The following is a 23,548-nucleotide window of genomic DNA, read 5'->3' as shown; positions in this document are numbered from 1 at the left end:
CGGTAACGTAGAACCGACTGTCCGTGGAGCGATACAACTTTAATCTTTCACTTCGATCTATAAGCCGGCGCGTTTTCCATACCATCATAAGGCCTCTTCTATTCGTCACTTCTTCGCTCGCTATCTCTATGCTCGTTTAACTTGACGAAAAATTTGCATGAGTAAGCCACAACACAGTTAATGAGTAAGATTCACCGCTAGCGAGTCGGGCTATAGCTCATTAGACTGGCATGCCGCACTGCCTTACCGACACATGTAATTAAAGGCAGCTCTCTTGCCGGTTGCTTCATCTATTCGCCACTTGCTAAGTCTTGGAGGAAAAGAAGAAAGAAATAATCTCAAATTATAAATATACTTTTTGCTTTGCAGTTATCTGTGTTATCAATAATTATTTTTACGAATCTAAGGAGAAACGTAAAAGTAAAAACTAAACAAAATGGATGCTGGCCAAAGAAAGAGAGAATTTGCATACATAATTCTAATAAAATTTGTGTTAGAAATTGTTAATTATGCATTCATATTACAGAAAAAAGCGTTTATCCATAGAATGTAAGAAGAAAATGTAATATATGTAATATTAATGACATACCTTTTTTCTACTGAGTCCAAAAATCATCGTTTACGGCTTCAAATTGCACTCTTAAATTATTTACTATTTCACTTCGCTGTTTCTTCATATCGTTAATAATAATTAAATAAACCAAAAACAATAAAATATTCCGCCAACAAAATTTCTATTAAGAAAGCCTTTTAAAACAGTCTTTACAGCTGATTGTTAATTTTGTATGATAGCTTATCTGCCAAATGTGAATGGGTAGATTAATGTTTGTCGATGTATTGCTAATTACTGCCTATGTGAACGTACTTTTACTCATTTAATTTAAATATATATTTCATTAATATATAGTTCATTCTCCTAGAAAAACCATTTCAATCCTAGTTTCAAACTTTGTGCAATTTCCAACCAAAAAATTTTACAAATTTTCTTCAAATATTCCCACTTAAGAATCAAAATTTTTAGAAAAGTTTCGAATATGCAGTTAAAAATGCTTAAATGGCTTAAAAATGCTTTTTTTCTATCTATATATGGAATGCTGGACATTTTTATATGGAAGAAAACACCTAACACATCCTCACATACATAAAATATTTCAAACGGTTCAACGAATTAGTAAAAATTTGATGCCGTATGATTTCAAGCACAGGTATTTCGATAATAACAGTTGCTTCAAATCTGTGAAATGGGGGATTAGATTAAGAAATGTTGGCGTACAAACAAAAGCAACGCACGTCGAATCCAAGTTTCAAGGTTATGCTCTGAATTTGTTCGCATCAAACCACAATACACGAAGCCGCTGAAACCGAATAAAATCGACTTCAATCGATGCGTTTGGATCGATCACAAGTTGCAATCGTAGTATGCACTATGCACTAAGTTCAGCCTATATTTACACGTACGCAGAAAAAAGTCTGAGTTTTATTTTTTTTTCTACAACAATTAAGTATGCATACGCGCATACGCATTTATTTGTCTAGGTATTAAGCCTGTATATCGATACTCATACATATACTTACTTATGTGCGTATGTATAGTGATCTTGAACTCTTGCAGCAAGCAGGTCAGCGTGCAACTTTATTTCAGAAAACCTCAATTCTGAGCACTTACAGCAACTGAGAACGCACTTACATACATACGTATATGTGCTTGTAAAACACACATTACTAAATTACGAATTTATGAGCTACTCGCAATATCTGTTGGCTAAGTAAAAAAAACAACTATGATGAGCTTTATCATTTGCTTCAAATTGAAATCTTTAGCCTGATAGCATTACTAATGTTTTTCTAAATACGTGAATGCACAATTAATCGAAAAAAAAAAAAATAAAAAAGTGCCTAGAACCATTAAATTAAGTACATAAATATATATTTATTCCCTTTTTTTATTTTCTAAAAATGTCACTTACGTTTGGCGCAATTTTGATTTTTTCATCAATCTTCTTAATTTCCTATTATATTTGTGGTACTTACAGACGTATGTACGTACATATGTATATATATGCATAAATTTGATTTTAATTGACTGCGCGTAAATTTTGCCGTAATTACCGGCTATTTTTAATGACAGTCGTCAATTTTGCAATTAAGAATAATTGTACTCTTTGAAAGCACGCGCACACATACACGCACTTGTGGCTTTGTAGTTGTATTTTGGAACGTACTTTCGTACAGCGGCAAATACACAAATCCATCCGAACAAGACAAATGCGCTTATTTCAATATTCATGCAACTTTTTACTTGTATTTTTTGGTTAGATACGTAGAAAATTAATGTTAGCACAGTTCTAAAATATCAGTGGTAGTTTATCTGTTAGTCCAAGTACCAGCTGACAGTCGGCTTTTCAGGCTTAATTATATTTGGTATATACTCGTATGCATACGTAAATGTGCTTCTGCTTCTGCATTTGCTTTTATTTTTATTTTCGTACTATTTTTGTTTTTTGCTCGTTGCTGTAATTAACTTGTATATTAACCTGAACTTTATTTCCTTTTTAATCGTTGCTTACAATCACGTATCTGTTTTTTTTTTTGTTTTTGTATTAAATACAATCAGCAGTTAAGTAGGTTAGGGTTATTTTGCAACAAAGTTGAGATGTTTTTTTCCATGGTTACATATGAGTAAATTTCTTTATATTTTTTTTTTTTTTTACTCAGAAAAAAAAACTAAAGTGATTTGACTTAATTTGTATTGCGTTGTAAATCATCAACCTTAAATTTCATAGTGAATTAGCAGGTAAATAAAAAAGAAAACTTAGTATATATTTTATTTCAATTGTGAGCTGATGAATTCGGTGAGCGTATACCATAGTAGCTTAAGTCGACTTGAGATAAAAACGAAAATTGTTTTTGCAATAACGTTCTAAATGCTTGCTTGCTTGTTTACTTAATTTTCTTTTTTTATTATCGTTATTCCTTATTTAAATTTTTTAAAACAAAAATATTGAGATAGTTCACTGGAGTAAGCCAGCATAACAATTAAACTAAAATGGCTGTTTGTCTAGACTTTGGATTCGCTAATATGGCCAATGATCACAGAACAAGTTTCTAATTTCCATAAAGGGCGCTTGCTACAAGTTCTCTGCTTAAGTCTTTCGTAAAAGTAGAACTGGGCTGTTCAGCTGTGAAAACAAATTATGTGCTTACTATGTATGTCTATGGCTGATGCTTTATGCTCTCTATCTGTGAGTTTTATGTAGCCAAACGCACAAAGTAGGCTAATCAGTATGCACAATAAGCGGGTTTCTTAGAGAGATTGAATAAAGAAAAAAAGTAAATCAATAAACAACACATAAAGCGAAAGCAATTATTTGATTTTGATTTTATTTTCTTAAAGTGAGCAAAAGACAGACGCCTTTTTATTGTTAGGACAATTTTCGTTCAAAATATATATCGTATATTTACTAGTTAAAAAAGTAGTAAAGCAACAAAAAAATATTTATTTTATAAGCCAGAAAATGCATTAATTCGTTAGGAAAAATGTGCGAAAAAAATATTTAAAAAAATATTTTTTACTAATAAAATATTATTACATTTTTTATTTTAAAAAATATTTAAAATAAAATAGAAATAAATATTAACAATAAATAAAAAAATAAAATCAATAAACTACACAGAGGACGAAAACAGTTATTTATAGTTATTAAAGTGAGCAAAAGGCAGGCGCCATTTTATTGTTAGAACTATTTTAATTAAAAAAATATATATATATAGCATATTTACTAGTTAATAAAGTAGTAGAACAATTAAAAAAATATGTAGTATATTTACTAGTTAATAAAGTAGTAAAACAATAAAAAAAGTATTACTTAAAAAAAAATATAGGCCAGGAAATGCCTCAATTAATTAGAAAACATGTGAGAAAAAAATATTAAAAAAAAATATTCTAAAATTTTTTTTAAAAATATTAAAAAAAAAATATCTTTATTAAAACTATATTATTACATATTTCATTTAAAATTTTTTTTAATTTTTTTAAATAAAACTTCTTCTCAATCCTTCTTTGAATATAGCCAGATCTCGGGCGAAGGATAATTAAATATCCTCTCTAGTGTGGTATTTTCTAGTACAGAAAATACAGCTATTTTTAATTTTTTAAAATTGATTTTCTCGTCTAATTACATGTAATACTGTCATTGCTGGGAATAAGCGGTTATGTAAAGAGAGAACATTGGCGATCACTCGTTACATTTCTTCAAACCTCATAGAGAAAAACCCACGCCGCCAAGCCGCTCCGCCAAAGCTTAATTAATTTGTGTATTAATTTGCTTTATATATCCGAGGGTTCCTATTTATAACTCTGGCCTAAAAATGCAAAAAATAACATTGGTTAGTTGAAAGTGGCTGAAAACGATTTTTTTGTTTTCAAAATACTCTCCATGAGTATTTGGTCTTCCATTCGTTTAAACCAATTTTCAAAGCACTTTGCCCAGCCGTGTTTCCGTTTTTTTAATTCCGTGGAATCCAACACGAATGCGCCTCTTTTACCTTATCCTTTTTATCTTATTGATGCTCGCCACACGTCCTACTAATGCCCAAGAATGTCTCAATCGGTGGGTGACATGGCCAACTTGCTCAATCATTTTGCAAACAGCATCGTTATTATCTACCTAGCACAACAGCTGATTTTGGACTATTTTTCCGCCAGTGTAATGATGGTGCCAAATGATGGTGCGGGCACACCGTATAATCATTTTAGCTCAGTAATGCATTTCTGTCTGGTTAATTCACGTCGAAAATTGTTGAAAATGTGTACGGTTTAATTCTATTATTTTGTCGAGATGAATTTTTAATTTAATTTTTCAATAGCCCTTGGTGTACGAACGGAGCGCTGACTTACATTATTGCACGGCGTAAAACTAGAACTATGTAGTAAAGTGAAATATGCACAACATGCAACGAAAGTAACTAAAGCAATGCTAAAAGTACCTTAGTGAAGCACAGCACCTTCCTGTGCTTCCTTAAAGGGTTACATACATACGTCCAGCAGCGTCAATAATGCGCTAAAAGGAAAACTGTTTTTAGAAGGGATAACAATAGAAATAAGTAAAAAAAAAATGTTATACATTGTTTATTAGTAGTTAAACTTTATAAAAAAATGTATTTCAAAATTTAATTTTTTCTTTACAAAAATTAGTATATAAAAAATCACGTGACCCAAAGTATAATGAAAAAAAAGTTGCTCCACGATCTGCATCATTTCTCCTTGAAATGTTGATGGATCTGTAAAAAGTAAAAAATTCTTGTAAAATAAAGTTGTAGTTATAGTCGAGTCGGATTTTTGAGTTTCGAAAATTTTTGCATTAACGGCATTTAAAAAAAGTATGCGTTTTACGTCATAAATGTAACACCTTAATTATGTTTATAAAAATTCTTAATAAAAATATCAAAAATCCGGACTATACAGAAAACACTCTCGCATATTTAAAGAAAACCTGCATCAAAAAATATTAAAAACTGTATGAGTTATCATGCAGACCGTGCCGGAAAAAGTAGTTTCGTGAAGAATGAGTTTAAAGTTTGAGCTACAGGAGCACGCGGACCGCTCTCGACCAGTTAATGGGCTGTAGAAGCTATAATATTGGGAATTTCCGCATGCAAATTTCACAGTAAATTCTTAAGATACTATGCTTTCGAAATATTGGGAAAAAAAATCGATTTTTTGAAAACTCTGGATGTATGTAACCCCTTAAGTTACCAAGTGACACCGAAACTGCCTACCATTTCGAAGTTTTTAAGAAATCACGAATCATCCGCATGGGCGTAAAAGTTATTTCCTTTTTCCGTTTCTACGCTTCTTTAATATGCGTATATATATTTTTTTAATTTTTATAATGAAACTACTTTATAATATAATACTAATTATGCAAAATCTCCTTTCACTTTACTTAATTCACCATATTACGGCATTTCCTGGTTTAATTTCTGAATTGGCTTTAGTTACATAATTTTTTAATTTACTTTTTACCACAAGCGCCGCATTGTTTAACGCTCTCCTATATCTATAATATTTCATTTTCAGCGATTTTTTCACTCTCTTCAATTTATTTTCTATTGTTTTCGCTTTTAAATTTTATTTTTTATGCAAACACGCACATTCATTGAGTTTAATGAGCATCCCATTTTGTAATGAATAAATTATAAACTTCCTCTGTATGTATTTATAGATAAAACACATGTATATTTATGCATGTATGTATGTGTGTATGTATGTATGCATGTTTGTGGCACATAAATCATTTGTGAGTGTGCGACTTTTTCATTGACAGAAGACAATTTTCTCTGAATTTAATTCAGTTATGCATCTTGATTTGCTTGCGTGTGAATGAGTATTTCAGTAACCAATTAATACTGCGCAGTAGATCAGGTGATCGATCGATTGGAATATTCTATTGTATGGTGTACGACTACCGCCAGCTTTGTGAGCGTTGACAGTATAAGCGTAATTAAAAGTGATTATTGCAATTATAATTAGATGATTGTATATATTTCTAATTATAAATTTTATGCAAATGCACAGATACTGTAAATACTTGGAAAACGGCGATTTATAATCAGTTTTAAAAGGTTCTGCTAAAAGAAAAAATACGTACTTAAAACAGGTCTGAACTTACATACATATGTATGTATATAGCCGTGCTCATTTTAGAAACACTTAGTTGAGGGCTGGCTATTAATTTTTCGAATCAAATAAGCTCGGTGACAATGAGTGTTATACATGGTGGCGCAAAATTAATCACCCCAACGGAAGATTTATAATTTTTGCAAATGGTGTCGTATGCCAACCATATTTGACACTTGTGAACTAGACAGCCGCAGTATACGAACAGGCAAGCAATGGACCCCGTAAAGGTCGAAATTTTCCATCACTCAAAATCTTTTTTTTATTTAATTTAGTAAAAAAGTTATTCAAAAACAAAAGTGCTTATCAGTAACTCAGACCGTTTAGTCTTAATATATAAAAGTTGGGCGTGATTTTTATACGATCTCAATAATATTAGTTTGGGGCAGACCCGTGCGCACGGAGGAGGTTTGCAGGGTTCAAACACCCCCCATGCGAAGTTTTAAAAATTTGTTTGACATGAATCGATATCAAAAAAAAAAAAAAATAAAATAAAATAGCACTGCAACAAAAGTTGGAACCCCCCCTAAATCTGAGGGTATGCGCACGGGCCTGGTTTGGGGAAAAAGAAATCCATTATTTTAGTGCAAAATAGAAGCAGGCTTAAGAGTCAACCTTATCACTGACTCTGTCGCAGAACTCCGTTACGACCAGGGCACTTCAAATACCACAAATTTACTGCCACGTGAACTCAAAAAAGTGCTGCCAAATTTTGATGTTTCGACACCAGTTGGAAGGATGTAAACAAACATGTTTCAGCTAAAAAAATATTTAGTTTGCGTAATTTTCAACTATTTGCCTTCTTTTGCGAATAACACAAATTCTATTGGATGTGCGGTAAAAATATTTCTGAATGAAAAAAGCAGCGAAATTTAAGAATACTTCAAATGCAGCAGAAAATATCGGAAAGTATTGGGGTCAGCATATGACCACCATTGGAATCATTGAGGACCAAATGTGCCTGTCATGCTTGGAGGAGGCGGATAGCACTGAGCGCTTTCTCTGTGAGTGTCTTGCCTTTGCTAGAGCACGCCTACGAGTTTGGGTTCCGATGTCATGAGAATGAGTAATATTCGTTCTCTAAAACTTGCCAAAGAATCTGGAAAATTCCCACAGGACTAACTATCTCTATCTCTCTTCTTTCCTATCTCTTTCTCTGATACTTTTCTCCTTCCCTCCTGGACTATCTACTCTCTTTCCAGAGCTCTAAATACAATGGGATTTTAGAAAAAACTTTTTCTTAATTTTTTGATCTTTCACCGAGATTCGAACCGACTTTCGTTTTCTCTGAATTCCGAATGGTAGTCACGCACCAACCCATTCAGCTACGGTGGCCGCCGGAAAAATAACGGAAAATATTAAGCCTTTGGAAAACGCTGACATTTCGCAAAGAAAACGCTTGGCGGCTGAAATATTTAATTTTACACGTTTTAAGTTACAGATTTGTTAAAAAGTTTTCATTGAACAAATCCACCGCTAAGCTCGTAAGCAATATTTTTCTCTTTTTGGCATGTGGTGTTACCCTCTCTAAATTCTTGATTTTATTGTAATAATTCCAACAACTGCGGGTATTAGTGATGTGTTGTTACAATTTTTTACCTGAAACGAAAAATCACATAGAGCAAAATTTAACAAAAAAAAAATTATTAAATTTAATACTCACATTTACTAAATTATAGTATTTTTATATGTTGGTGAAATAAAAGTGGTTACTCCTTCTGAATTTTATCTTGAAACTTTTCTTCCACAACCAAACACGTCGTAACAAATTCTTTGAAAGTTCTACGAAATGACACTACAAATGAACTCAGTAATATCACTCTACGAATTTCGAATTTACAGCGTAGCCAATCAAACTCAGTGATGCCTTTTTCGTAGAATCTACGAACATCGTAACTCGATGGATTCAGTGATAGGCGCTGAGTATGTATGGGAGTTGTAAACAAAATATGCATAATAATTTGTATGTAAGTATGTGCATAGTTATGCCTAATGAAAGCATTTTACACACATACACACAGACAGTTTTGTATATACATAAGCACATAGAAAAAACCCGCCAATCCAAATGACTGAGCCAAAAATGGTTGAGTGGTTAGATGAACGGCGGTTGAGGCAAGAAGTCAATAAACTCTAAGCTTTTCTTGTTCGAAATGCATACCGGAAAATTGTTTGGAAAATAAAACTAAATAAGAGGCAACGATGGAAATCATTGAAGTAGAAAAAAATGTTGTTAAATAACAGCAACGCAGATTTGTGTAAACGTCACAATGAATATTTTGCAGCAATATGTTTCTGCACTGGTGCAAACGTAACTCTGCCAGTATACGAAAATATGTACCTGTGCATGTACTACTTACAATGACATGCATAGGAGAAACATGGAGAAGTTTTGCCGTGTATTGCAATGCGGCCATAAGGGCAGGCGATGTTGCTGAATATTTTGCCGTTGATTGTTACAACGCAATCACAATTTTTTATTCATGTAATATAATTTTGTAACTGAATGGCTTGGTGCGTGACTATCATTCGGAATGCGGAAAACGTAGGTTCGAATCACCGTTAAACACCAGAATGAGTAAAAAGCGTTTTCTAATAGCGGTCGCCCCTCGGCAAGCAATGCCAAAGCTCCGAGTGTATTTCTGCCATCAAAAAGCTTCTCATAAAAAATATCTGCCATTCGGAGTCGGCTCAAAACTGTAGGTCTCTCCATTTGTGGAACAACTTCAAGACGTACACCACAAATAGGAGAAGGAGCTCGGCCAAACACCCAAAAGGGGTATATATTTGTGTGTCATTGACTTATAAAGTGAAATAAACATGCGGAAAATAAGAAGAAAAAACAAAGGTTGACAATCAGTAACAAAACAATGTTACTCTCTTTATATCCAACTACACCTCCTTAACAAACTATTGTGCTCATTAAACGTAATTTTCTATAAATATTTTCAAGCGACGGCATGCAATGGTGTAGATGCTCGCCATAATTACGTCACACAAAACAATAGGGGAAATTATTTAACTAGGCAGAAAATGGCAAACAGGTATCTATAAAAATTACTTACACGAAAAAGCGACCCAGAAAAATTGCATTCGATTAAATAGTGGCGATATACACGCATAGGTTTATCTACATTTATAAAATAATAAAGGCATACGTCACACCCTGATTATTTCTGACTCCCACAATGCTCTACACTTTTTTGTAGGTCGCACTGGTAGTGTTCTACTCCTCCCTCAACCACCTGAGGGAATTTCCTTGGTCTCATACGCAGACGATAATTCGATATGGCGCACGACAATGGCCTTGATGACTTGTGCTCAAAACTAAATGGTTATATCTTTTTAATCTTTCTCCCTTCTTTATTGCAACGAGCCTACACAACTTTTCCCTGCTAAATGCACGGCTACCTTATTTACGAACTGGACGATGTAACTTTCGATATTTTGCTCTCTTTCTCGGTGCAACAACAACAATAAAGTTCGTGGGTCACTAACCCATAGCACTTGGGGCAATTCCTTTTAAGGACCATATCAAAATATGCAAATGCAAGCTATTCATGCTGAGGTACCTGAGGTATTACCGTAGAAACTCCGAGTGTCATTATCAATGTTCCACCACCACCTATAGTAGACAACGAGCTTTAACTGCCTCATGAGGTTCGCGTTATTCTGGCAAGATCACAAGTTTTAGAAATAGTTAAAACTAGTCCGTTGACTGGCACTACTTCCTTAAATGTTTTACGTCAGGTTCTATATAACCTAAATGTTCCCTGCCTCAGGTTGGGAATTGGTTGAAAGCCAAACTATTTTAGAAAATTTTCCGCCTTGCGGAGTTCATGCGGGTCCATTTAATCTCGATGAAAGATGTGCTGTCTTGCCTTTGCCAAGGCAACACAGTTGCACAAGATATGTTCTGTGGTTTCGTCATCCTCCAGACAGAGTATACACTCTGCCTACTTCCCAATGTGAATTTTTGAGAGATGATAATTTAAGTAAGAGTCAGAAAACCAACTATTTTCCATATGTCTACTTTACGCGTGCTATGCAGTTCCCTGGTGTAGGTAAAAGGTCTTATAAGCCTTTCGAGTTGACGGAGCTATTGTGTGAATTCCCAATGGGTAATTCTTTGAGCGTTTTCTCAACTGTTTACCCTGCGTTTAGCTTCTGCCCAGTTTGATACCACAGTCGTGTAAGTCTGCTACCGATTTATAATTCCACGAATAGTTCAAGTAGCATCAGTAGTATATTTAATTTAATGAAGTCTAACTTGTTTCATTAAATTTTATTTTGCTTTAAAGATATTAAAAACAACTTTTATTTTTTTATTTTTTCAGGAACTTCCACGCGCGGAGGCACTTTTGGGCAGGGAAAATAGCGATGAGGTGGACCTCCAAAATTTGGACAAAGACGTCAGCGTGAAGAAGGTCGAAATTAAGGCTGCACCCACCCAGGTTACCGCCACCGCCACAGATGACAGCGACTCCAGTGACAATGACAACTCCTATTCCGATGTTGATGATACCGAGGAACTAAAATACCCTGGTAAAGTGCCACTCGAATTGGATTTGAGCGATTTGGCAGCTGCTTTGTTGCAAAACAACAAAAAGTAAGTACATCGTTCCACAATCCCTTCCACTATAGTACCTAAAATAATCTCCTACCATTTGCGTTATTCGCGCGACTTTTCTCCGCATTAGATCCCGCATGAACTGTGTTGTTGAGCGCAAACATGCCGAGGAAATCGTGGATTCGCCATCGAAGACTGTTGCCTTACCTTTCGGCGTCAATCTCACCACCGATCCCAAGAAGGCGCGCATTACCGGTGAACGCATCTCAATCTACTGCGAAGGCGGCAATGAAAATAAAGGCCCCGAAACACCAGAATCAGCGCGCAACAACAATCGAGAAGAGGACGATGATAATGATGAGGAAATCGAGTCGAATAGGCCCATGTTCATTCCATACCAACGCATTCCCATTCCATTCGCTCAAATTCCACAACGCTTCCCCTTGACTCACATGCCCCAACGCATGTTGCCACTCATGCCACCAATGTCGGCCATGTCACAGATGTCACAGGAATCCCAACAATCACAGCCCCAACAATCCTTCATCCGTCAAATGCCACCACCCTTCCAACACTTGCCTATGCGTCCACCTATGCCACCACAAGTGATGCAAGCACCACATCCCGATGCACAGCAATCGCAACCAAATATGTTTGTGCCACAGACCGTACGCATTCACGTTCATCAGATACCCATTCGTGAAATTCACATGGCTGATGATGTGCCAGTGCAAATACCATCACAGCAACAGGAATTGCCACAATTCCAAATTCAACGTCTACCTCTTGGTGTCGCCCTGCAACGTGCCGGTATAACCGCCGACGATTTGCGCAACATTCAGCGTATGGCTGAGGATCGTATCACCGATGAGCTGCGACGTCTTGCTGCCGAAGAGGCGGCTGAATCGGCGGAGGGCAACAACAGTAACAACAACAACAGCAACAATAACCGTGATAGCGAGGAACGTGACGATTCATCGTCTGATGCACAAATGTCCAACGAGCAGGAGCATGCCGTTCGCCAACAACAACAACAGCTTCCCCACCTAGCGCAGCCGCAGCAGCCCGCCATGGCGCCAGAGGGATCGATGCGCATGGAGCAAGCGCCACCACAGCGCCTAATACTGCAGCCGCTGCCAGAGCAACCCCGCGACACCATGACACCACCCATGCCCGATCAACCACCCATGATGCAATATGGTCGCGCTAACTTCGGACGCAGTCTGGCACAGCCGGTGCGCATTCCAGTGCCAATTCTGCAGCCACATAACGAGGGCGAGATTGGCACTTCCATCGAGTCGGAAAGGCCGCACTGTAAGTACCGAAAATAAAAATGCATAAATGGATGAATTTAAGTTTGCTCATCTAATTTCTCTTCCTCCGCAGTTGTTCAGCCACGATCCGTTTAAACATTGAGCCTGTGATTGCTGCTGCTTTCGGTCGAAGATATTAAAGTTAGAAGTGCTAGTCCCACACTTCGCTCTGTTCGCCTCCGTCGTCGCTCCGTCTGTGCAACCGGAAGCAGCTATACGCCAAAAAATTTTATACCATTCATATTCTCGTTTCTTTTCTGCACAAAATGGATATGTAAATGCAAACAGTTTCAATGAAAGGACTAGACAATATTGTTTTTGCCATCTAGCCAACAACAACAAAAAACATTTGAATATCAAAAACAGTTAAATTGGGATAAATGCACAGACTCTTACAGAAATAAAGACAATTTGTATTTTATATTTTCTGTTTCTATTTTATCTGTATTTGTAATTTGATGCGTACTACGTATTTCATCAGCTGCACGTACTATATAAGTATATATGTACATATGTATTGTATTGTTTAAATATAAATGGAGCCGCATTGGTGTATCTTCCAATCTGTAAAATTATATGAGCAGCCTTTTATTATTTTATTGTTTTAATTATTTTAAAATTAGACATTTGATAAACATTTTAAGAAATGAAATCGAAAAATTTGTAAATAAATTAACTATTTTTAATAAAAGTTTTTTATTCCTATATTTACACAAACAATCAGCCAAAATGTGCTGCCCTGTCGTTGAGACAGAGTAGTGGGCATTGGAATAACAAATCGGCTGATATAGAAAGCAGAAAGTATGCAGTCTGTCTAATAGAAGAGCGACCGCCATAACTTAGAAACTATTTGACCAATTCGATTCCAACAAACTGCATTGTAGGGGATTATAATATTATAAGGGGTTTTCCAATAACAGGTGTTACTTTGAATTGGATTGCGCAATCGAGAGATGATTAACGATTTTTTACGGCCGGAAATGGATGGTATTGATCTCAACAACGTTTATTTTCAACAAGACGGCGTTACATGCCACACAAGCAACGAAACCATTAATCTTTTACGGGAAAAGTTTTCGAACCGTCTTATCTCTCGAAGAGGTGATCACAAGGCCACCGAGATCTTGTGATTTAACACCTTGTGACTTTTTTCTTTGGGGCCACATGAAATAGAAGGTCTACGCCAACAGTCCAAGGTCGATTCAAGACCTCAAAGAGGGAATTCGTGAAGCTATCGAGGACATAGGGCAGCCACTTTGCAATTCGGTTATGGAAAATTTCATGAAAAGAATATTGCCCTGTAAGCTTGGTCGTAGTGGTCATTTGCCTGATGTTATTTTCCACTATTAACGGCATACTATACCTTCCTCTTTATAATGAAATAAACATCCGATCATTTATATTAAAAAATAGCATTTTTCTTTGAATATTTTAAAGTAATACCTCTTATTGGAAAACCCTTTATATACTTATACAGTCTGTGTCAGAAGAAAAGAACCGAGCTCAAAAGAACTCGGAACTTCAAGATATATTTCTTTCTGCTTTTCGCTGCGTAATAATCCCACGCAATGGCTACGACGCCAGTGCTAACTCAGATTAGTGTCGTTTGAAGCTTTCCCGTAAACGCAACCAAACAAAAATGAGTGAGAAGTACGCGAAGCGTTTTGAGGCGGTATTTTTATGAACGCATTCGAAAGGGCCGAAATTATCTTACGTCGCGGCTGCAAAAGTAATTAAAAAATCAAAAAAGTTTGTTGTGATGTGGAATCAGCGGTATAAGGTGTACAAAAATGTTGATGACTTTTCCGAGACAAAAAAGCAAGATAAAGTGATCGTCCAATTTTTTAAGCCGGACCCTTCTTTGTGACTACGCCAAGCAAGATCAGTTCTTCCTAAAAAGGGAATAGATGTGAGTATCAAAACCATCGAACGTCGACTGAAGGAGGCGAACATATCCTACCGTCGCACATCATAAAAACCACTGCTCTCACACAAACACATTGAGAAACAACAAAACAGGAAAGTGGCGTCACAATATTAGACTGGCCTTACCTGTCCCCAAACGCCAAACCCATTGAAAATGTGTGGGAAACTATGAAAACGCATCTTGCCGGAAGACCAGTCCATGATTTAAAGCAACTCGTGTGTCAAGTTCGCAAAATCTGTACTCGACAACGATGAAGACTACACAGCTTATTGAGTAATTGTAAAAAAGATGTAAATACGAGTATATATCTTTTATACTTCATGAATAATCGCGGTTCCTTTTTTCTGACACAGACTGTATATAGTTGACGCTTACACCCTTTTTGGGTGTTTGGTCGAGCTCCTCCTTCTGTTTGTATTTGTCTCTTGATGTTGTTCGAGGGACCTACAGTTTTAAACCGACCCGAACGGCAGATTTTTTTTTATGATAAGCTTTTTCATGGCAGAAATACTCTCGGAGGCTTGCCATAGCCTGCACAGGGGCGACCGCTATTATAAAACGGAGGTTCGAACCTACGTCTTCCAAATATTAGTTTGGAGAAAATATCCATTATTTTCTCGGTAGATGTTTTAGTGATCGATATCTCGTAAAGTGTCGATCAAACAATTTAAAGTTTATGCTCGTCTTTTGTTAGTTCCATTCAGTTGTGAGTTACAGGGTGTTAACAAGGGAGGGCAGCAAAGACAAAATTCGGTACATTTTACAGTTTTTCTTTGATAAAGGCGAAAATGGAGGCCAGGCCGCTGAATTTGTAAATGGTGGTTATGATGCCGATACTGTAACAGCTAATTACGTGCAATTTTGGAGTCGCTTTTGGATTGGTGGGAGTTCTGCGAGCGTATCCAGAACGCATTGGACCAAAGTTTCGCGGATCTCTCGAGGTAGCTGAAGCTCTGCAATAAGAGGTGGTTGGAGGTTTGGTCCTGGATCTCGTCGGAATGTTGAAGGTTGGAGCAGGTGTCTACGGGGATGAAACCTACGGTAGCATCCGAGTAGAAACTGTTTGCTGAGCATTTTGTCGTGCTCCTTGATTGAGAATTTGTGCCTCATTATGTAGATGTTGTAGGGGCGACATCAAAAGGCAACCCGTGGCTGCCCTGATTGCTGTGTTTTGACATGTCTGAAGCTTCGTCTACTGCGAATCACTAGTTCCAGGAAACCAAGCAGGCGCAACGTAATTTAGAACGGACCGGACAATTGCTTTAAATGCTGCCAATAACATTTCTTTGTCTTTGCCCCAAGTACTGCTGGCTAGCGATTCGAGGACCTTGTCGTGGTTTTGGACTTTAGTAATAATTGCGGTTGTGTTCGCAGAGAAGGATAGCAAACTCTCAAAGGCTACACCCAATATTTTGGGGTTGTTAACAGTCGGTATTGATGTGTCGTCGATTTTGATCTTAAGTTGCAGTTCGACCTCCTTTTGTAGAAGACCGGGGAAACTCCCTCTGGTGGCGGGGGGAGCTTCGATGTGTAGAAATTTAAAAGCAAGGGTGAAACGACACCACCTGTGGAACGCCTTACTTTATCTACCTCTGTTCACAGATTTGGTCTCGAAATATTACCGACGAGTGTCGACCACTCTGATAGTTCGCGGACCACCTCTTCAGCCCTGGCGGGAGTATCGACTGTAAAATGTGATCTAGTAGCATGGAGTGGCTGACAGTGTCGACAGCCTTCTTCAGGTACAGCGCTACTAGGACAGACCTCGCGCAGAGGCGTTTTTGGTTATGCCCGCGGTTGGTCTAGGTGTTTATGGCGGTCAGTGCCTATTTGGAGCTGGGATCAGATGTTTCGTGTAGAGTGGGAGTAGGAGGGCTTCAAAAGTCTTCACTACTGGAAAAAGGAGAGTTGTCGGCCGATAAGAATCCCCTTGATTGGTGGGATTCTAAAGTTTCAGTAGTGGGACCACTCTCCCTGATTTCCACTTGACAGGAATTACGAGAGTGGCCATGGACATATTGAAAACCCTTGTGAGATACTAGGGGGGTACCCTTTCAGCAGCAGCATGTTGAGTCCGTCAGGGCCAATGGCTTTTGATAATTTCATTTTGTTGATGGCCCCCTGAACCTCATCACTGGATAAAGCAAGCGGTGCGCTGTTGTTCTGAAGTTTGTGCAGCCGTCTGGTGGCACGACGCTTGGATCTGTCGGCCGGAGGATGTTATATGAATTGACGGCTAAAGTAGCTCGCGCGCACATCTCTTTGGGTCCGACAAAGTGCAACCGTTGAAGGTTATATCGACCATGTCCTTATGCTTCGTCGGGTTCGACAGGATCTTACGGTGGACCAGAGCTTACTCACACCAGAGGTGAAGTTGCAGGTCTTCAAATGCTCTTCCCATTTAGTCCGCTTGGTTGACCAGTTGCCGAATCTCCAAATTGAGATCCTTTATGCGGGAGATCGGCAAGGCGTAGGTGATTACGCTCGTTTGCTAGAATGGCTGCTTCATTCCCATCGCAGTCGGTTTTACGTTACCGGAATGACTCAGGTTTTTCCCGACCAAGGGCTGCCGCCCCAGTGAAATAGCCCTGTCTAGTGTACCGTACCTTGACCTTTCAGTCAAATTCATTGCTGCAGCGAACCCAATATATCCTTGCAACAAGTCTGCAGATGACTTCATTGTTGCTGCTAACCATGCTGACACTAGGTGATCATCTTGTGCAAACAGTTTTCTTGTTAGCCACAGTAGTTTTCAATTATTCAACAGTGAAGAAATTTAAATAGATGCTCGTTAATAAATTTGTAAAAACATATTTTATTTGCATACATAACTATAAACCCAAAAATACATGAATTTATTGTCTTAGCTCTTTTAGTTTGTATACAGTTTTCATGTTGCATAATAAAATTTTGTATAAATTTATAAACAGTAAAATACAAAAGCACCATATTACCCTATATATTATCAATATTTTGGGAATGATATATGAAACATTAATATATAATATTATTGATACAGTCACTGGTTTCCTTTTTGGTCCGAAGCATCGGTTGATTTCTCCTGAAGACGGCGACGCCGACGCGCCATGTAGACCACCCAAATGAAGGACACTATACTCATTGTAACTGTACGCAACTTCATAAAAAATATTTAAATTTATTTTTAAATATTTACAGAAATAATTAATTAACCTTACCATGGGAGGAACAAATGCCATATTGAGAAAGACCGGAATGGATAAGTACTGCCAATTGGTACGCAGTAGCGGCCAATAGAGTTTTTTCAAATTAGCAACAGCGACTTCATGCGAGTTCATCTGTTAAATAAAAATACAAAGTTTATTAAATCCAGTTAGCGAATTATTAGCAAGAATCTGATTAGAAAATATTATAAAACTTACCTCAAATATGGATAGAAAATATAGTGAGAGCAGTTGGTAGAATGGCGCAAAAACCAAGCGTTCAGACAAGAACTGGAAAAACCGCCGAAATTTCATATCATGATTGAAGAGACGTTCCACCGTTCGGTAAAAATAATGTGGTACAGTGCCGCCAAAGATTAGGCTAAGATGTCCATTTTTTATTTAAAGATTTAAAATTTAATTTTATGCAAAATAATCGTAAATACACACATACTTTATCTTATCTTATAAAAATACCTAAAACGAGCAACCGCTCTGGTTTTTCAGGAAATTATTAAAGCTAAAAGAGACTTACCCAAAGAGGCTATACGCGATTACACTTTCCTGATTGATCTTTTGGCCAGCGATGCGCTGCGCAGTGTAATTCGCCGATCCTGCTAGTATAGAGCTAAAAACGAATTCATACACATACCCATAAATATATGTTCGAAAACAAAGGTATATTAAAATACTCACCTAGTTATAGATTTGGTGCGCACCGGATGATTGAAAAGTTGCTCCAAGTAAATTCCTACAAGCGAATACACGGGCTTTGATAGTGACATTATGGTTGGTTTTGAATTAAGGCCTGTATGTAGTAAGAATGTGCCTACGTAGTATGAGGTATTTATATCAGCTACGTATATTTGAAGATTACTGTGCAAGTGCAGAAAACCCTGCAACTGTTCAAAGAGCAAAGGCCAAATTGAATATAATGTTCTATTTTACCTATTTTTTCAACGTGGCCTCTCTTCTTTTATATTCTGATATCACCAAACTTGCATTTAATTCTAAACTACGTTGAATTTCCCATTTGCTGAGATAAATAATAATTTGAGGAGAATTAACTGATTCGTGTATTTTATTGTCTCCTCAGCCTTATCTTTGTGTAAATTGTTAAATTAAACAAATTTAGAAATCCCGGCGAATTCATACAACGTGACTTCGGTGGGCTACACCATTTACATGAATTTTGTTTTTGTAATTTTGTAGTTTGAATGTAAAACGTTCAATGAGAATGTAAACAAACCCACAAAGCAAAAACAAAGATATGGTGCACTATTACATTCAAACCACCAAATGAGAATAACAAATAAACAAATCAGCTAGTAACGCGAAGCCACCTTGTGTGGATTCGCCTTTATTCTCCTTCTGTTAGGCATCAAGTGCTGCCAGACAGGGTTTTATTGCAAGAATGATGGAGTGAGAGATTGCACCTTCCGAATTCACTGTGTCGTAAAAGTCCATGAATAAACAAACAAAAGGAAAGGGAATTACTTGTGTATGAAGAAGAAAAGTAGGCCAAAACAATGGAAACAGCTAAACACAAAAAATTATACGCGCATAAACATACTTTTTTACGACAGCGTCTTCCGCATAAAAATGCAAACAAAGTGCATTTGGAAGCTTTATATTAATTTGTGCTACCACAATTTAACACACGTTTTCATTAGCTTGTTTATTTTAAATCTGACAAATCACAATATTACCAAACCATTCACTGAATTTTTAGAAGCATGTTATTTCTCCTCCTTTTGTTTGTTTTGTTCCTTTGTTGTGTATTGGAAAGGGAGCTGACGTCAGACTTGCCAAAATCACGAAAAATAGTTTTAGTTAAGGTAGTTAGTTAAGGTACCACCTAAGGTACTCAATTCGCCAAGGAGAAGGAATAGCTAATTTAATTGCACAATCGGCTACTAATAATAAACAGTTGTAGGAGAACCGTATGCGACGTTTACTGAGGTTGCAAAAAATTATGGCAGCAATGCGCATGGGATATTCCATATTACATTTTATAATAAGTAATAAGAGGGCACACGTTTTTTTCTGTAAAATAATTCCATAATTAATAATATTTAACAAAAATTTTATTAGAATTATGTTTACAGACCTGCTTTCCTTGCCGGCATCCATTTCATTTAGTTTTTACTTTGATGTTTCTCCTAACATTCGTAATAATAATTATCGATGACACAGAAAACACAGGGTTGTATGTCAAAAAGTATCGTTATTATCTAGGATTATTTTATAATCTCAGATTTAAGGGAGAGAAATTTTGTATGAGAAATCACGCTTTTTAATTGCTGATTTTGAGTTAAGCGCGAAAAAATAGATCATTTACTTATATGTGAACATATTATTACTAATAATCCTTTTTTAGCTACCAGATAGCAAAACAAATTTTAGTTGTCACTTTAAAATTTTTGTTACGTCACTAAATTAAGTTAAGAATTAACAGAAATTATAAAAAAAAATTAAAAAGGTGACTAACCAAATTAAAAAAAACAACCGCGTTTTAGAAACACCGACCTATTTTGAACATCCCTAGTTCATTCTAAGAAATGTGACACTGACACAAAATTATTCGTTTTGTTGTTTTTTCTCATCGATATCCACTGACAGAACTTAATGTTCTCTTCATAGAGTGTGTTAAATAAAGTCTATAAATAAAAGCAAGCACATATGTATAAAACCCTAAATTAATTAAATTGAAGGTGCTCAATTAATCGGAAGTTCACTAGCAGAAATTACTAAAAAATTATGATAGATTTAAAAAGTAAGACGTAGGCCAAACAACTTACCCAACGATTCAGTAGTTTATAGCGGAACATTTAGTCGACGTGTGTGAAAGAAGGCCAGGAAAAGTATCAGCTGCGCTTGATACTATTATTTGTGATTGTGCGTATACGGTGATCATCTTAAACGAAATTTGGAAGTAATTTCTATAGTTACGCGAGTATCGGAAGGTACCTTAACTGCACAATAGTGCATATGGACGAAGATTTAGTCATCTAACACTTGATTTGCTTATTACATTTCTTCAAATATTACAGATAAAGATAATATCGTGTAACGGTCGGTCTTCATATTCACAATGTACTGTCTACAATGTTTGCTGCCAGTATTGCTTATACCGAAGCCAACAAACCCGGCGCTTATGGAGACGCATGTTATGTTTATTGTACTCTACTTAATTGGCTTTTTTCTCGAGCGGAAGCCTTGCACCATCTGCAGTTTAATATTTCTAACAGCTGTATTCCTTATCTGCTACAGTGGAGTAGGAAATTGCATTTTTTGGGGCAACTGTGAAGGGCATCAATGTGAGAATGGTTAATTAAATGCACCGATGACTGTTCGGGACTAAATGGATACCTTGCAGATTGCAAATTAGTATTGTGTATCCTATCGGTTAACGAAAATCATAAATTTATTTTCTTACGTTACCTTTTATAGTTCTCCAATGTTGCAGTGTGTTGTAGCGTTCAAAAATAGATTAAAATAAATTCGCGCTTTTATTGCGTCATATTACGACGGATTATGAGGAGCCAATTCGTTATTTAAGTTATTCTCAGACTTCCTTTGTATAAAAAGATCTGGCACTCTCATGAACAAGCAAACATTTGGGTGCATATGCGTGCATACTAATCGCGTGATTTTCTAAACTATTTCAATCTTTGTTTTGTTATGTTTAGCATTTAAGTTCGGTGTGGCAGTGTAAAAGGATACTCACAAGTAAATGATATCATCGAAAATAATATAAAATCCAACAAACCACAATACAATTAAATGTACACAAGTAATTCATATAATGGCACTTAAAATAAAGTTAATTGCAAAAGCAAAAGTATGTAGCTAGAAACAAATATTAGAAAAAAGGCAAACTTTCAATTGTATAGTTATACCATTTAGCTTCAGCTTTCAAATTGTTTCTAGTGTTTTTCTATAATAATCTCCCTATAGATCAACTAAATTATTACTTTAATAAAAGAAATAACTCAATAAATTTGATATAATTAATAGCGTTACTATTTTTATAAACCTGAAGCAAATGCGCAACAATTCGGTTATTTGAATTTTACATTATTTACGCTTAACATGGACATAGACTAGGTATATGCTTGAGTATGTGAAGATATTATTACTCAAAATATATTTTTTCCATTTGAAAATAAGTTTAACTTAAACTATTTACAAGCAAAAAAAGATTGACTCAAAATAAAGATTATTTTACAATACTAAACTTAGAGAGACGAAATTTTACTGTTTGGGGAACTCGGTAACGGTGACACAATTTGGGTTGTTGCCTTCTTATCAACTACTTTTCAACCAAAAAAATGTAGTTTTGTACGGGTTTTGGAACAGAGCCGCAATCGGGCCATATTTCTTCAATCACGAAGAGAGTCGAACTGCCTTGAAAGAATATTAGCGGATTTCCAATTGAGCATTTATTTATGAACAGAATTGAAAATATAACACATTTTATATAAGTATAAATGAATATGTACATAAATTCAAAATAATGAATAAATGAAATTTCAGGAATATTTCTTATGAACAACTCCTCGCAATATCATTTAGCACTTCATAAGTATATCATTAAAAACATCAAATTTAGGTAGTTCAGCGGCACATGACGGAAAATCACCGTCGTCATAATCCTCCAAATACAAATGAGGCTTAACAGACTTTGTTAGCAAATTACTAAAATCTTCCTCCGGCTCGTAAAATTCCTCAATGTCGCTGTTTGATTTCTCATCGAAATCTAATATAGAACCGCCATTCCGTATTTTCTCCATAACCTTCACCAAAGCAACTTCATCAACTCCACCATAATATTCGGTCCATATCTCTTCGTCGCTTTTAGTGCAACTTTTCGTACAACATGATTTTGGGAAATCAAATAGATCGAATAATTCATTGGGATCTATAGTAAATTTATTTCCCCCTTCATTTTGAAAGCAAGACTTTTTGTTTGTAACGCCATTGTCATTACATCTGACGCCTTTATTTGCATGCAACAAATTAGTTTCTTTTACATCTCCTTTCAGGGGAGTAACGCCAATCTGATTGTGAATTACATTTTTTAGTTCGCCAAAAACTTGCTTCTTTTTAACGGAATGAACCCTTGGGTGTACCTGGTGTAATTTCGCCGATACAAACTTATTTTCGTCTACATAAGTTCGCTTATCATGCCACATATTTGCCATGTTTGTTGAAATAGTGGAATATTTCGTATGAGAATGTTTAATTGTCCAAAAATATTAAATATAATAGGCGCGCAAATTTTCTTTACATTTTTGAATACAGTTAATGAATGACAATTGTTTTTGTTTGGCTTGTGTCAAACTCAAGGTTGCATTTAAGTAAAGCTAAAAAGAGATAATCATAACTGTCATATGTTTCACGAAAGCGAACGCCTTCTTTTATAGCGCGGCTACACCCGAAGGTCATGAAGTAGATATATTTTACATATTTAATAATACGTTACGTTCACATATGTATTAATCACCTATAAATCCACCAAATTAATCTACCCGTTCACATATGGCAGATTACCTGCAAAATTGACAATCAGCTGTCAATACTGCTTTGAGAAATTTTTCTTCATAGAATCTATTTTGGTGTTTTTGGTTCTTATTATTAACGATATGAAGAAAATACAATTGGCTTCTAATAATAAACAGTTGGAGGAAATCCGTATGCGACGTTTACTGCGGTTGCAAAAAACTATGGCAGCAATGTGCATGGGATATTCTACATATATTACATTTTATAATAAGTAATAAGAGGACAAAACCCACGCTTTTTTCTCTCAAATGAATCCATAATTTTATTAGAATTATGTTTACAGACTAGTTTTCTTTGCTGGCGTACATT

The 23,548-nt window shown here is 36.0% G+C and overlaps 4 protein-coding genes across 9 annotated transcripts in view; 2 read left to right on the top strand and 2 right to left on the bottom strand.

The window, feature by feature from the left end:
• The window catches only part of LOC128862113 (uncharacterized), a 53,337-nt gene extending 40,200 nt beyond the window's left edge, over positions 1 to 13,137 (top strand). For both annotated transcript variants that reach the window (XM_054100555.1, XM_054100554.1), the window contains 3 exons: positions 11,017 to 11,288; positions 11,380 to 12,563; positions 12,636 to 13,137. In XM_054100555.1, the coding sequence (XP_053956530.1) occupies positions 11,017 to 11,288; positions 11,380 to 12,563; positions 12,636 to 12,658 (1,479 nt within the window). In that variant the 3' untranslated portion in view covers positions 12,659 to 13,137. The remainder of the gene's footprint in view (positions 1 to 11,016; positions 11,289 to 11,379; positions 12,564 to 12,635) is intronic.
• A 4,147-nt stretch (positions 13,138 to 17,284) lies between these two features.
• On the bottom strand, positions 17,285 to 18,807 carry LOC128861355 (peroxisomal membrane protein 2). 4 transcript variants are annotated; one of them, XM_054099445.1, is made up of 6 exons: positions 18,620 to 18,807; positions 18,368 to 18,479; positions 18,207 to 18,299; positions 17,891 to 18,053; positions 17,687 to 17,806; positions 17,285 to 17,625 (listed from the first exon to the last, which is right to left on the bottom strand). In XM_054099445.1, exons 2-6 carry the CDS (start codon positions 18,454 to 18,456, stop codon positions 17,509 to 17,511), a joined length of 582 nt encoding a protein of 193 aa, XP_053955420.1. In that variant the 5' UTR covers positions 18,457 to 18,479; positions 18,620 to 18,807; the 3' UTR covers positions 17,285 to 17,508. The 4 variants fall into 4 exon arrangements, with proteins under 4 accessions (XP_053955420.1, XP_053955419.1, XP_053955418.1 ...); XM_054099444.1 differs by having other exon boundaries at positions 18,368 to 18,573; positions 18,620 to 18,805; XM_054099443.1 differs by having other exon boundaries at positions 18,368 to 18,547; positions 18,620 to 18,805.
• A 1,450-nt stretch (positions 18,808 to 20,257) lies between these two features.
• LOC128860919 (bladder cancer-associated protein) lies at positions 20,258 to 21,915 on the top strand. 2 transcript variants are annotated; one of them, XR_008454317.1, is made up of 3 exons: positions 20,258 to 20,637; positions 20,725 to 21,061; positions 21,125 to 21,915. XR_008454317.1 is itself a non-coding variant. In XM_054098716.1 (2 exons), the coding sequence occupies exon 2, from the start codon at positions 20,766 to 20,768 to the stop codon at positions 21,003 to 21,005; it is 240 nt and encodes a 79-aa protein (XP_053954691.1). In that variant the 5' UTR covers positions 20,259 to 20,637; positions 20,725 to 20,765; the 3' UTR covers positions 21,006 to 21,915. The 2 variants fall into 2 exon arrangements, 1 of the variants encoding a protein (XP_053954691.1); XM_054098716.1 differs by having other exon boundaries at positions 20,259 to 20,637; positions 20,725 to 21,915.
• A 163-nt stretch (positions 21,916 to 22,078) lies between these two features.
• LOC128860918 (uncharacterized) lies at positions 22,079 to 23,011 on the bottom strand. Its single transcript, XM_054098714.1, has one exon. It carries the CDS (start codon positions 22,876 to 22,878, stop codon positions 22,246 to 22,248), a length of 633 nt encoding a protein of 210 aa, XP_053954689.1. The 5' UTR covers positions 22,879 to 23,011; the 3' UTR covers positions 22,079 to 22,245.
• Between the last annotated feature and the right edge of the window lie 537 nt (positions 23,012 to 23,548).

Source organism: Anastrepha ludens, chromosome 4 (assembly GCF_028408465.1).
Source record: "Anastrepha ludens isolate Willacy chromosome 4, idAnaLude1.1, whole genome shotgun sequence".
Lineage (NCBI taxonomy): Eukaryota > Metazoa > Arthropoda > Insecta > Diptera > Tephritidae > Anastrepha > Anastrepha ludens.
The sequence above is the reverse complement of the archived record's forward strand: the minus strand, read 5'-3'. Positions and strand labels throughout refer to the sequence as shown.